This window comes from Emydura macquarii, unplaced genomic scaffold, assembly GCF_026122565.2.
Source record: "Emydura macquarii macquarii isolate MOO-44397 ecotype Brisbane River unplaced genomic scaffold, CSIRO-AGI_Emac_v2 contig_1876, whole genome shotgun sequence".
NCBI lineage: Eukaryota > Metazoa > Chordata > Testudines > Chelidae > Emydura > Emydura macquarii.
Genome location: NW_027132013.1, coordinates 30,962,497 through 30,978,328, shown reverse-complemented (window position 1 = coordinate 30,978,328; position 15,832 = coordinate 30,962,497). Strand labels below are relative to the sequence as shown.

Genomic DNA, 15,832 nt, shown 5'->3' with positions numbered 1-15,832 from the left:
CCAAAAAGTCTTACTCTAATTTTTTTTAAAAATTATCAAGTTCAAGTAGTGTCCCAAGGCGATTTAACTTCTGGCTTCTTTCCAAATTCTACCTGTTTAGTAATATTACCTCTTTAGAGAGAACGAGAGTCTTCAGCTAGATTAATTAAATTGAAACTGAATTATTAAATGATAATATGGACATATAAATTGAACTATTTATGTCAATACGGGTGTGCACAGGGGACGGGGTGGGAGGGGGAAGCAGGGGCACAGCAGCACAGAATGTGCCTTTCCCAAAAGGGGTCAAATTCTTATTTTTGGGCATGCCCCTGCATCAATAAATTCTACTGAACTGTAAAGCTAATATTGATTCCTTTACCCAGCCTACCCAGCCAAAAGCAGAGAAGTAGGAGGTCTGCCATGTTGTTCAGACATTTTGGATGCTCTACGGGGTAAATGCTGGCCTCTGGTCCATGGGCATGGAGGGCAGTCTTGCAGTACAAATGTTTCAGTTCCACCACCTGGAGCTTGGGAAACCCATGCAAGGGACATGCACCCCTTGCGTGCCGCAGAGACTAGCTTCACACAAGCTCTGTACATATCACAGTGCCGTGGGGATTTGGAATCGGAGTTGGTGGTTTCACACAGAGGGTCTTTCAGTCCAGAGCTTGGATCAACAACACTAGAATGCTCTGTTGCAGAGCCAAAATCATAGTGATGGAGCTACTTCTAGCTTCCCAGTTTTCAGCCTGGGAAATAACAGTAGCTCTGTCATTATTTCATTCTAACAGAGATATTAATGCTTAGTATAGCAATCCATTTTAGCTAAATCGCAGCTTAAACTTTTTTGATGTCGTGTTATGACCGAAGATGTCTGCCACTCTCACATCTATTATTCTTCTGCCCATTTCTTAAATATTTTAAGCAAATTTTAAATAATCTCTGTAACAAACCAATTGCTAGCACAAATCTGGAAGATCCTTGCTGCCTACAACTACATTAAGGTCCTTTTGCAAAGTACTTTATAAACAGTCAAGTAGAATCAAAGTTACTAAGACACTGAGCTGGTAAACACTATTTAGGATCAGGAGCATGATTATTGTAGTTTGCAACAATCCCAGAATTTGTAGATCAGAAAGAAGGCGCTTCAAAGTAATTTTTGATTTGGGTGCTTCCAAATAACCAAAGTGCTAAGTTAAGAAGCTATGTTTACATTTAAAAAAAATATAACTGCCCTCATAAAATGTAGAGGAACATGGCATCTGGTTACTAAGAGTCAGCATAACAGTGAGCAAAATTCCATATTGTGCTGTAGCAGGTTTTAACAGGATTTCCTTTTATGCAGAGAAAGTAAAACTGATCCTCAGTATTTGGATTGTGTTGAGACTGGACCGATTTTAGCTTTCGTTTACATGGAGAAACAGGATTTAGTGACACACTCATGAACGTCAGTCCTGTTTATGAATTTAAAATAATATTATGCAGACACACATCTATATTTGATAGCAGTTTGAGTCAGCTGATGATGATCTGCAGCATATTTTAATGGTCAGTTGACTTGAATTAAGTATTTTTCTTTTTTTAATGAAATCCTAATTAGTTATGGGAATTCATCAGTGTTTAATTTGTAATGAAAGAGGTGCTGGAGCTGAAGCGATTTTTTTACATTCGTAACTGTTGCAGCAAGCCCAGGAGTGCTGGAGCTGTGAACTGCCAAGCCTAGAGGAGCCCCAGCAAGCCATGGCATAAATTAAGCACTGGAATTCATTAGTAACTTAATTAAATCTGTTAAGAAATTAGGAGAAACGACTTGATTCTAAAATGAGGCCCAGTTATAATTAATTGAATAACTATTGATAGTAGTAACCAAAGCAAGAGTACACCGATGGTAATGCAAAGCTCTTTTAGAAGCTGAAACATCTAGACTTTCCAGCAAATAAAATGACAATTGTAATAGAAGAAGGTGCCGAGTGGTAAATGATAATCAAAGATATAAATATGTGCCAGATCCTTCTCTCACACCAATTTTACACCCATGTAACTCCACTGACTTCAGTCCTGTTATGTCTGATTTTACAGTGGTATAAATGGGAGAAGAAATCCGACCCTATATAAATATTTTAATCAAACTTTTCTATGGCTTAGCATTCAGAAATATTAGACACCTCTTCAGAAATGACCCAATAATAAGTCAGAACACTAGAACTGCTGTGAAATTGTACTTTTTATCATTTTTCATAAAATGACTAATTAAATGTATGAAACTGGGTATTTTCTCACATTTTAGAGGCTGTAAAAGGATGTGAACTTTCACTGCACGCTACCAGGTCAAATTCCTGAAGAGTTCCTGTTGCCCAGACAAGCTGAATAAAGCTTCAAAAGCAGTCCAAGGCACAATTATTTCCAGACCAATTATATATAACTCCATCTTAAAATCTGTATACAGTTATTAAAACACACTGGTGTATACTTTATTTGGGAAGGGACTTTCAAACTGTGACATGAGAATTTCTATACTAGAACAGTTGAGTAACTTTCTGAATTCTGGTTTCTATTTTCCTGAGCTATTTATGTTCCAGCAATAACATTTTCTGGCCTAGCCCAAATTCCTTCAGTTAAAACCTGCAGTGAATTCACAAATCTAAGTTTGTGGCATCAGTTTGTTGAATATGAATAATTACACGGTCATGTGTCCATAACACATTCAGAACTATCATCACACCCTTTACTCTTTTCCCTCTATTTTTTGGCACCTACAATTATTTGCATTATAGTAGACTAAAGTCCCCCACTTGGAACAGGGCCCCATTGTGGAAGGTACCATACAAATATGTAATAAAAAACAGTCCCTGCCCTAATGAGATTACAGACTAAGTAGAAAGTCTATGACAGAGGATAAAACTGAACACAGATCTCCTGAATCTCAGTCCAGTGACTTAATCACAAGATCAACCTTCCCTTCCATAACAGACGCCTTAAATATAGATTTTCACTTTAAATTATTATATTGGTTCCAAAGTCCTCTAATATTTTTCTGTTTGTAATAGCTAAGATTTATAATCAGAATGTTTTATATATAAATGTGAGGATTTACATGCAACACTTCTGTTAACTAGAACTGGTCACGTTTTTGCAGGCCGGTAGTTAATTGACCAAAAAAAATTAATTTGGGGTTGACTGTGAATTTGGCAAATAGTTTTAGTCCAAAATAATGGAGTGAGAGACTCTGGAAAATGTCAAAATGTTCCATTTCAATATTTTCAAAAGAGAATATTTCAACTTTTTGTTTTGATATGTTTGAAGTTTAGCTAGATTTACCACCAAAAATAAAACCCCAACTACTAAAAAACTAAACAAAATGTTTCATTTCAGAAATAAAAAGAAACACATCTTTTGTTCCTAAACAAATTTTTTCCCCAGTTTTTTGTTTTGGTAAGAACGGTTTAAGGGGGGGAGACAGGAGGGGAAGAGATTTCAGGTTGACCCAAAGTGAATTTTGTTTTGGTTTTTTTCTGATCAGCTTCCAAATTGAAAAATCAATTATTTGGCCAGCTCTGCTATTAACCCCTTTGAACTGTTGTTACAATACTCTCTGGTGCATTGACATCAGAGCAGTCACTAAAAGAAAAATAATCTGATCCACTGAGCGTTTCCTAGTCTGATGAATCATTGCCTACTGCTGTACCAAGACCACTTCTAGGGATTGTCAATGTGGCACAAATTACCTGAAACATAGGTAGTCATCGGTTTTACATTACCATTCCGTTGTGATCTAGTGTACTAGAAGAGGTCAGCCAGGATGAACAAGTGTGTGTCATGAGAAGACAATTTAGTTTCCCTTGCGGTTGTGCAGCTCAACACTACATTTATTGTATAAAGTAGTTCTACAAGCAAGAGATGATAGTGAAAGAGCACTTGACAATTTGACCCCTTTATGGAGTTGACACCTTATTTATCAAGATATTCAATACTAACATAGACTTCTTACCTGAAATAACTCTGCTATGGTGGCTGTGTGTGTGTGTGTGTGTGTTTAAAATATATATATGTAACAATCCACTGATATAATGAAGTGAATGTCAGTGTGTTATGTAATCATTTGTATTGAAACCGATCACATGTTTGGATCTATTGTTTAACTTCACTTCATCTTTCATTTCTCTCATTGGTCTCTGTCCAAAGTGTGTGTATGCTCTTGTATAATGGATACAGTTTTGTTTCACAGGTCATGGAGCTGGAGGAGTGAAGTGTTGTGAAAATAGTGTGTTTAAAAAAAAAAAAAAAAAATCTCTCTCCTCTCCCACCCTTCCCGCCCCACAATATGTGGAGTATTTTCTGGCTCAAAATGTAAAAGGTCAGTTCTGAGAATGGAGAGGAAAAGCTTTTAGCTGACCGTTGTTTTACAGAAAACAGCCTTCAATTTTGCTTCTTCCTTAGGAAAACATGTTTTCCATTTTAAAAAAAAAACAGAACTTCTGTACACTATATTTGAAACTGCTTTAAGAACATTCTTTAAGTAGTATTATGTAGAAATATTTTCCCTTAAGTTAGAACTTTGAAATGCACCATGTTGCAAATGTTTCCAGTTCGGTTTACTTGCTGTTACCACCACGACCACCACCACCGTTAGTTGCATTAATAAGCACCCATAGGAAGGTTTGGACTTCTTTTGAACCACAGACCAACTTATTTATCAACCTGGGTTTTGCCAGTGTAAGTGAGTACACTGAGTTTGGCCAAATATGCAATCTTTTCAATATAAGTCGATCCTGTGGTCAACATAGAGGCTTATGTTGATCATAGGAATCAGTGGGGCTGCACTGGTGTAACTAAGAAGAGAATTAAGCAGTTATAGGGTATATAAGTCGATGGGAGCTCAGTTAGGCCAAATGCTGAGTGCTTTTTGAAATCCCACTCTTAATTCATCTTGTATCACTATTGCCTCAATCTTTGGCTCAAGTGAGATTATACAATGAAATGAAATCTTAAATCCTCTATCGTTACAGGATATTGTTGTAGTGAAAAATATATTTCAGACTTAGGAGTTTAAGACTATAAAAGATAAGTAGTCGGTAAAAAATAAAGTAACCTAGTATAACTTCATCTTGAAAGACAATTATAACGTAAGTGATAATAAATTCCTAAGGAGGTAATGGTTGCATGTGGCTGACAGTTATCTGATTGCATGAAAACAGAAAAGTTTTTCACTTGCTATATTCAGCAATTTTTAAATTCATTTTTTCAGCAATGGTTTCCTTCTGCAGCAGGTAATCAGTCGCAACCCTTCAATTTTGAGATAAGGTGAACTTTCTAGTGCATTACTTTATTCTCATCAGATCATCATTTAAGGGCTTAACCCTGAAAGAATTTAGTTATCAAAAGTTGAAAGTGTCTTGAACAACTTCAGTTACTTTTATGCAGTAATTATTTCCTTTTTTCTATTGGCATTGCACTCCTTTACATGTTACATGGTTCTACATTTAGTCACATAAGTCTTTCCACACAATAGACCCTTAGTCATGGAGATCAAAGCTTTTTCCCATGGCATATTTCCAGAATATATGTACACAACAGGAGGGAAAGAAATGCATTTTCTATTAGGCATTTATTTTAACCACATTTTTCATCTTTTTGGCCTAGTCAGCCCTAGAAAAGGTTTGCCAATATAGCTATACTGACACATTCTCCTTGTGTAGACACAGTTTATCCTAGCAAGAGTTATTCTGCCAGTATAACTTATACCCATTCCCCAACTGACAATATATACTGGTTAATACTGGCAAAAGCACTATTTTTGGCAGTGTAACTGCATCTACACTAGAGTTTTTGCTTGTATAAAAATGTTGTACAAAGTCAAACTTCTGACATACTTTACAGGCAAAAGTTTTAAGTGTAGACCTGGCATTTGTAATAGGACCTGACTAACCTACTGTAGGAGAGGCAAAGGAACCAAATTACAAAATGGAAAACAGTCAAATGAAAATACGGATCCTCAGATACGTCAAAGGAGAAAGACAAATGAAACTGCTCCAATTGCAATGAATATTGGGGAATGTTGAAAAGAACTTTTAGCACAGGTCAAGACTCTCAAATATAACCTATTGTCAGCAGTATCCATGCCATAGTTTCACACTTGTTGACGTACTACCATTGTGAAATCACACCAGCATATACTGCATATCCAAGTACCAACAGAAGCCCAGAGCAGGTATTCTGTATGCTGTATATTTAAGCGTATGGTATTACTGATCTACCCATACTGCTTAAATATTTGGTCCTCATGTATAATTACCCTGTTTCTACATTCCAGCAGGAGTCCTGCTACTGCGCCTCTTGTAGACAGCAGAACAATCAATTCCTAGTGTGTGGAAATGGCTTCCTTGCAACCTCAGATCATGCTTTCCACTTACATAAAGCATCTTAAAACACTCCCCTCCCCTCCCCTACAAAGATATTTCCAATTTTAATTGATCAACTTCTTTCCCAAACCCTATGCCTTTAATTTCACATTATTTGATATTTAATGTTTTATATGGTGGCTGATATCTTAATTGTGTTTTATTTTAAACTGTTGAGTGACACTTCAAGCAACCTGGAGGGCAGACACATTATAAACTACAGAATTTTCAAGAAAAAGCACATGTAGGGTAGAAATCCTGGCCCCAAAATGCCCAATGATTTCCTGAGGCCAGTATTTCACCCAAAATATGTATCTGTATGTATATAGAGAGATGGGTGTTTATGTATATGGAATATATGCAGGGCTCTCTCACAGTTTTTTCAGGCCCAATACAAACTTGTAAAATGGGCTTCCTCCCACACACATACCACAATCCCTCATCCCATACATACAATCTCATAGCTGTGAAAAAAGTTTGAATTCTGAAATTACTGTTATATATTCTACATTTCTGAAAAATGCCCCCCTTTGCTATTTTTCTTCCTATAAATATACTCAGGCATGATCTACAATTTAACCTCAATTTTTTCCTCATGGTGTAATGGGGGTTGCAGTCTGGGCCAGGGCCTCCACGCCCCCCGTAAAGTGTATCCTTCCACGCCCCCCCCCCCCCCCCCCCATGTGGGGGCCTGCATATGTTTATGTGATTTAAAGGTTCTCTCCTTTTGAGTCTGGAACAGCTGCTTTATTCACCAGTTGTAAAGCCAAAATTAAATTATATCTATAAAGCAGCCTTATTAATTAACATTAATCCAGTTTTACAGGGTTTAGAGTGAGCTATAAATGCCTATTTAAAATGACCAGAAATGTTTTTATTCTAAACTCATATATTTTACAAACGTTGACAAACCCATTTCTTCTAGCTGCATAGCTAACTGCACACATTTCCTCCTCAAAGCAGACAGGAATCATTAAATGTTCTTGATGATGTGTACACACTTAAAAATGAACTGTAATTCTTTACAAAGCAATCACTGTAAGTAATATCATTGACACACAGTAAAAGCCTATGGGTAAGTCAGACTGAAGTGTTTCATGACATGGCTAATAGAGAATGTGATGAACGTTTTATGAAGTGTTAAAACAGATCATGCAAGCAAGCAACAATTGTATCTCGGGAGACCAATTAGTATCTTGATCTGACAGACTGATTCCTGTGCTAATCATTGTGATGACAACATCTGTGTATGCATTTTTGTGTGTGTGTGATGTGTTAAGGGCTTACTCTTCTTACATTGGATAAATGACCTAAAGCATTCACACAGGGGTTTGTGTCCTTGTGCTGCTACTATTCATTAGGACCGTGATACATTTTGCATATCATTTAGAAATGCTAATACAAGTTCCTGAGGGAGGGAGGGGGATTTTATTTCTGTGGTTTATATCACACTGCAAGGAATTAAGAAACAAAATGTCTAGATCTCTGCTAAACAAATTGGATTACCAATTTATTTGTAGCTAATGATTTATTTGTAAAAGTGCATATTGGCTTCCTGTGAGTAGAAACCTCTGATAATGAGAGAGGCCATCATAGGTAGGAAAAGCTTCATTAAAAGCCATCTTATTAAGCTGCTTGCTTATGTAATTTTATAGGAACTAAATTGGGATATGCTTGTGCTTTCATATACAGTGAAATTAAACTGAAGAAGAGAATTAGCTCATCATCCTCTTCTGATTTTCAGAATCTTAGGCTGAAATAATTGGCCTTAATACACACGTTTTGCTGATATAATTTAATTAAAATCACTATAAAATACATGTTTTCTCACTTTTTCTATGTTGTAGGCAAATGTCCACAAAGGACTAGCTTGACATCACAAATCAGTGTTTCACTGATGTCCTGAGTTGGTATTTGAACCATGAAAGACTATCATAATATTTAAGGTTTTAACAATAGGCCACCATCAGCTGACAGTTAGAGAACAATGCTTCTGACTCTGCCAGCAATTAAATAAGGAGGGTGCAGGGGCAGGAAGGGTGCCAATGTAATATTTCAGAACCCTTTGCTATGAAGGGAACAGGAGTTCCTCATCAGCTATTTCAGCTGTCTGATCACTAGCACTAAAATACATTTATTTTTAGATCCATACTACACTTCCAAACAACCAAGTAAACAGCAGCTCAAATAGAACAAATAGCCAGAAACTATGCACCAAAGTCAGTCAGATAATAGCTCTCTCTGTAGGTCACTGAATACAGGAAAATGTAACAAAATAGCATCTGGAGAGAATACAATACCATAAGAAGAAGAATAACCCAATTATTATTGCCTGCTGACAAAATCAGAGCCATATTGTTCTCTGCTGAAAAGTATTAAATGTAGAATTTTGACCTCTCTCTGAAAATATTTTAAAGAATTTCTAGGTGTGCTACATTTTTAGATTGAAAGTATATAAGATCAGCAATATATCCATCATAATGAACCTTTTCAAAACACTAGAGGTTGGATTTTTCAAAAGCACTTCCCATTGAAGTTAATACTGTTCACTTCAGTGGAAGCAGAGTTAGCCCAATACTGAGTGCTTTTGAAAATCTCATCCTAGAAAACGACAATACAAGAGGTCAGAACACTGCTGAGCACATCAACATAAAAATGGGGGTTATTTCTTGCCCACTACATGTGTTTATAGGACAAGCCACCTGAGCAAAAGCCAAAATAAGCTCCCTAGAAAAAGCAATAGAATCAGCTTTACACAAGCAAATTCTGAGCTAAACAAGAATTTCTGAAAAACTTAAGCAGGCGACTGCTCAGTGTAATCAGATATTTCTTACCATCAAAGTGTTCTCAATGTCCTGAAGGAGTCCACCTGAAAAACAGTTTCTTTCCCACTCTACCAACTCCTAGTCCGAGGTATATTTATGCATCTGTCCTCCCCAGTAATCCCAAATTACTAGTGCCCAACTTTACCGTTGCTGAAAGCGGCCCTCGACTTCTGGCAGCAAATAAAATTCTACAGCTGCCCAGCATACTAAATCTCCCTAGTTTGCTAGTGTATAAAATGTGAAATGTATTGATAGCATTTTTCAATCAAATCTGTCTAACATGATTAAGGTTTTAAGCTAATTTTTTTTAGTCAGTGGATCTGACATTTGCCCGCACTTGAAATGCACCAGCAAATGGATATAAAATGGACATTAAGAAGTTTAGGCTTGAGTTTAGATGAAGATTTCTAACCATCAGAGGATTAAGTTTTGGAACAACCTTCCAAGGGGAGTATTGGAGTCAAAAAACCTAACTGGTTTGAAAACTGACTTGAATAAGTTAATCGAGGCTTGGGATGATAAGGTTGCACAGTGGCATATGACCCATCTGCGTCTGCTCTTAGCAAATATCTTCAATGGCTGAGGTGGGCCTTGACTTACTACAGAGAGTTCTATTAATTACATGTTCAGGGTTTAACCGATCGCCATATTTGGGGTCAGAAAGGAAATTTCCACCAAGTTAGATTGGCAGCGACCCTGGAGGTTTTTTGCCTTCCTTTGCAGCATGTTGTATTATTTGTTAGGTTATGTCAGAATTACTTTAATTTCCACTTTCATTGTACCTTACAAGCAGACAGATAAATGCTGAAATTGGTCTCCATTTAATTTTTGTTTTATTTTGGCATTAGTAGCAAAACATAAAATCAACAAGTGATTTTTTTTTTTTTAAACTGAGGATATTTTGTAACAGTGTAATCTTCACTTTAGGATTATATCCAGATTTGCCCATTAAACTACATTTGAGTAAGCATTGCTAATTATTCTTGTAGCCCCATAAGGGAAACAGACCTCTTGTCATAAAAGAGAGCTTGTTTATAGTGCTCAGTGCTACCTCTTGTGCGTTTGAACTAGTTTTATTACCCCATTAAGCGGAACCACATTGCCAGTAAAACTCACCTAACTGCATCATTTCAATTGATTCATTCATAAGATGTGGAAGAAGCTGCCCTGGTAACAGTGTAACAACTGGGCTAGGAGTAATTTTGGAACTTAGCATAGCCGTTTTTGAAACAGTTGATTTCCAGCAGACTCATAGCTTGTCTAGTTGTTAGAGCAGAGGACTGGGAGTTATATCTGGATTCCTTTCCTGATCATCGACGGCTTGCTGTATGACTTAAGCAAATTGCTTATCTTCTGAAATAGATTTTAAAACATTTTGAGTCTCTCAGATGAAAGCCACCAAGATTATTATATCAACAATATAACAGTATTGGGAAATACCTAATCCATAATAGTTCCTTACATTAAAGAGTTAAATTATCAAACTAGCTTTTAATCATGAATTTATAACAATATGTTAATGGTATGATATAGCTACAGGGTATAGTGTGTGTGGCTTTAAATACCTCAGGGAAATTAATTTTTGATATTTGTAAATCCGAGGATATCCACTTTATATCTGCAGATTATTTTTGCGGATCCCGGATTGGAGGTGGATACAAATTTTGTATCTGCGCAGGGATCTATTCATGAGGGCATAGAGCCCTGTATGGGGAAACCAAGGTAGAAAGACTCTTGAAAGAAATGAGTTTTAAGGATTTGGAGGTAGATGTGGTAGATGGACAAAAAATGGCAGACTACTGCAAGTTTAGGGAATTGCATAAGAGAGTGCAGAGTCATACATAAGAGAGGAAACAAAAGGAAAGACAGCTAAATCAGAGAAAGAAGGGGATTAGAAGAAATGAGCACAGAGATTGTAGATAGGATGGGTCTGGGAAGAACATAAATGTAATGCTTGAATTTGATGTGATAAGAAATGGTGGGGAGAAATAATGATCAAATTGGTAAAGGATTACTTCAGCAGCAGCATTTTGGACTGAGAGATGAGATGACAGATGGCCAGCTATGGCTGAAGGTTTTAGCAATAAGAATAAAAAGGAGGGTACTGGACTTGGTGGGGGGAGGAGGAGCAACAGGAAGTAATAAAAACCTGGATATGAAGGAAAGAGAAAGGAATCCAAATGAATCTATGAGCTTAGGGCATGACAAAGACATGGAGCTGTAAAGAAGGGAGAAAGCAGACAGTAATTTGGAGGAAAGATGAAAAATACATTCTTTTTAATATAATGAACCTGATATGGTGGCAAAGGGATCGGGGAGGACTTAGAGATGCAAGACTCTAGCCTCTCAGGGGGTACAGGATTTAGATAACTTTACATGATAGAGATATTGTATAGACTCTTAAGATGAGCTGTTATGTTACTGTGGTGAATTTCTGTGAATGGTTCCATTGATTTACTTGGGTAGTATCCTGAGATGAACGACCATCATACGATACTGTAACCTGAAAGATAACATGCCACTAGATGACACCAGTAGCACACTGTGTTCAGTCTGACCCATTTAGCTATTAGTCATAGTAATGCTTTCTTCTGTTCCTAAATGTATATTGTTTTAATGTGGTTTGGTCATAATCTGTTAATGGTATGGTTTGGGACAAAATCATATCAGTAGTCGGGTTTAGGACAACCAAACCCTGATTATTTGAGGATTCATGTAACTAGATGTAATATAGTTGGGATGGATTAGCAGACATGCTATTTTAGAGTGAATAATTTAAGGGATGAATGTAACTTCTTTTAATACTCAAAAGAGAAATCTAGTAATGTCTTCACTTTTATTATGCTGCACTGTTTAACATTGGGTTGCTAATGATACATCTGACATTTCAGGAAACAGCATACTCCATTCAGCAGCAGACAGCGTGACCAGTGCAGTACAGAAGGCAAGTCAGGCTTTGAATGAACGTGGCGAAAGGTTAGGTTGGGCAGAAGAAAAGACCGAGGATATGAAGAACAGTGCCCAGCAGTTTGCAGAAACTGCACACAAGGTAAGATTTTTAGTGGAATGGGGTTCACAGTATCTCAAAATGGTGCTTCGTGTTTGCTGCCACACCTCTGCAGGAAGTACAGGTTGCTAGGAACTTTTCAATTAATCACCAACATTCACAAGTGTCATCCTTTGCCTCACAACTATCCCTCAATGACAGGCAAATTCTGGTTTATAATTTCTCTCTTGTGTAATAGTGGTGTTCTTATACTTCCCTGGACTAGTTGTAATTTGCATGTTACAAAATCAAAACAAAAACAATGTTTAAGTATTTCTATTTATTTCGTCCCCATTCCATGCACACATCTTTCAAGCCGATAGCCCCAGTTTATCCTGAGAGTTGTAACCAATATTAGTTGCTATAGCACCAGGCTACTTTGTTGATGTTCAAATGAAAAAGTTGTACAGTGGTAAGGAACTGATTTTTTGTAATTTTACTGTCCATTTTATGATAAGGTGAACATTAGGGGAGTTGCAGATGATATCTCAACAACATATTTTATGCCACTCGGTTTATTTCATATTTCAGCCTAACACTGATACGGGAAAGGAATACATTTTCATTCCGACATAAGGAAATGACTACTTGTTGCTGGAGATACAATTGTCCTGCAAGCTAGAAAGGGCTTATCTCTTATTATGCTGCCTACAAAGACCCTATGCTGTTTGTACATGACTGAGAGTCACTACCGCAGAGCACACGTTTTTTACTCTGGCAATGTCTGATCTAATTCTCTGATCTGGCAGTCTCTCTGGGTCCTGTCTGGCTGTTGTATTCAAATCTAGCTATCAGGGCACAAAATACATTCAGAGGTGCTTCTAGGATGTCCCACAGTAGCAAGATATGACTGGAGTTCGTGGCCAAGGCACATGAGAGAAGGAGAGAGGGACTACCTGACTTCAGAGACTGCAGCAGTGTCCAATGTTGGATTCCTGTTGGAGGGTAGTTTTCAAAAGTAATTAAACAAAACTTTTACAGAGCTTGCAGTCTGAAGAGAAGGTGGTTTACGTCAATAAACAAATGCACCTATCCTTTTATTGTTTAACTTTTCATTTCCATACAGTAGTGTATAGTATAGTAATCACCCTTAAGGAGCCCATACATTGTCCTCTTACATCAGTTTTGACTTTTCATTTGCAAATTTTGGTTCACCTTTGCACCAGATAAGATAAAACTTGTTGCCAAATTGGCCCAATTTCATTTAGTTCCTTGTTTGTGCGGGAGTATCATTAGGCATATTACCTTAATTCTGAAAATAGGATTTAATTTGGATCCCTCCTAGTGTCCTAAAAGGTGACTCAAATTGCAGTGTACGTGTAGTAATCTATTTCATTCTCATCCTCATTTCTTAAATAGTGATTATAGCTGAGCTGGCTCTCTTAGGCAGGGCATCTACTCTACCATTGCTAAGCATTTGATACTGAAGACACTGCTCCGTCATACAAAATACATTATGTTCTGCATATTTTCATCTCTGGCAGTCTCATGATTGACACTAGCATGGTAACTACTATGTGTTCATTCCCAGAATCAAAAACTACCTTAGAAATACTGTTGCAAGGGAGTGGGTTGGAAACTGATATGGAGCTGCAGTGTAAAGGAGGTGTTCTGCATTTAGAAATGCCTTCCAAAAGCAGTGGGATGGGGTGGGGTGCTGGCAGATGTCAGTACTACCTAAACATGTACTCTCTAGAGTCATATCGTAAATTAGTTGTCAGAATAACATTCATTTTTACACTTCAGAAACATGGAATCGATGGGCTTTATGGAAGACTGTCCCAGAGGAGTTTCTAACCCTCCCCCGCCCCCTTTCCCCAAGTGCTTTTTGGGGGTTGGGTGAGCAACGGTGCCTGCCTCCAACTGTGTTTTGAAATTCTAAAATTGGTTTATTAATCACTCGGGAGCTGGCAGAGTTCTCTAACATTGAATCCATTTACATAGAAATAGATCCATCTTCGTGCCAGTTAACAAGAATTATTGAAGGCAGAGTCTCACCAGCCGTCAAGACTGAGCTGCAGCACTGTCCTTCCACCTGTCAGATACTGACTGCTCCTCGTTTTTATTGTGTTGGGAGAGTGTAAAGGAAAGTGACTACTGTCTTAGCCCACCCCAATTCAAACAGCCATATGGAAATCTGGGAGGTGAGCTAATACGTGTGGTTGGTGCCTATCCCCCCACGCATGCATGCACGCACGCACGCACTTTCAAAAGAGAGGGAGAGAGAGAGAGAGACTGATGTTGGAAATATTCAGTCTGACTTCCCTCTTTTTTGTTAATGATTCCTCAGCTCGCTCATGCTCAGTGAGAGGTCCATCATTTCATCCATGTTGCCAGACTTGCCATCATAAGTGGCATCCAAAATGAAGTAAAAGAAGCTTCCCAAAAGCCAAGCTCTGTGGTGGCCCAGCAAGGATGCTATTGTACTACAATCTGTCCTTGGTGGCTTTAAAAAAAAAAAAAAAAAAAAAAAAATTTGCATACTCAATGCTTCACTTTGAATTTCAGCAGTAGGAACGGTAGAGTCTGGACTGGCAGCAGCAAGCAGGGTAACTGCTAAGGTGAAAGAACAGGAAACAGCTGGGAGCCATGCTGCTGTTCCTCTCACTTTTTTCCGGCCCATCAATTAAAAAGTGTAGGGGACAGCCTTAGAGGAGAGTAGAATGAAAGGGTGGAAGAACAGACATTTGGTAGCAGGGGAATGAGATGAATTTGGGAGGCAATGAAGGGACCCTTTTATGGGAAGTTGTTGGTTTATATTTGATTTTATTTTACTTTTATGGCACTAGTATATGCTGGGTGCTTGTAGGTGTCCTCTTTTTAGGGGTATATGTCAAACTGAGGCATTGGGAATTTAAGAAGTACTGTATGTTTGGGTGACCTGGTGGTGTGGTGGTACTGTATGTTTGGCTGGTGGTGTGTCAGGAGGCTAAAATCTGGGCTCCAGCTTTCTCTGCCTCCAAATGCGGGCACCCGGGAACTACAAGCCCCATTTAGTTAAGAATAAGAAGAGCTGCAGTTCAGGATTCAGCCTCTCAGTACATCACTACCCAGTTCTTGCAAACCCTTTCAAAGTTCTCTGGAAAAAAGAGGGAGCCGAAGCCCTGATATTTGATATGTAAAGAAAGGAGTGGGAAAAATATTATTGGAAATGGTTTAATTAAAGGACACAAACAGTGTTTGAATGCAGGCTTCAAGTTCACCATGACAATTCACATTAAAACAGTCACTATGGACTGAAACAAAAGTGATTGTCACCCTCCCTGAATTTGCCCTGTCAGTACTCCTTACCCTATTTCAGATAACTGGGCAACAATGTGATAAGTCAATATATGATCTCAGTTGTAACCCATTCTAATGAAAATCATACCGACCTGCAGTGATGTATCCATCTGTCTTTATTACTCATAGAAAGTGTGCAAGCTACTGAAACAACAGTACCCATTTCTGTGTATACAAGCATATGCACATATGTAGCAGGGTATTGATAGCATCCCGTGAACACTTTTCAAGTTATAAAGGCTATCATTATCATGGGTTTGGGGTTTTGTTTGTGTTTTTTTGAGAAAATACCAAAAAGA

The 15,832-nt window shown here is 37.8% G+C and overlaps 1 protein-coding gene across 3 annotated transcripts in view; it reads left to right on the top strand.

Moving 5' to 3' along the window:
* Window positions 1–15,832, top strand: part of STXBP6 (syntaxin binding protein 6) — a 222,573-nt gene that overhangs the window by 195,246 nt on the left and 11,495 nt on the right. For all 3 annotated transcript variants that reach the window (XM_067558076.1, XM_067558075.1, XM_067558074.1), the window contains exon 5: window positions 12,097–12,254. In XM_067558076.1, the coding sequence (XP_067414177.1) occupies window positions 12,097–12,254 (158 nt within the window). The remainder of the gene's footprint in view (window positions 1–12,096; window positions 12,255–15,832) is intronic.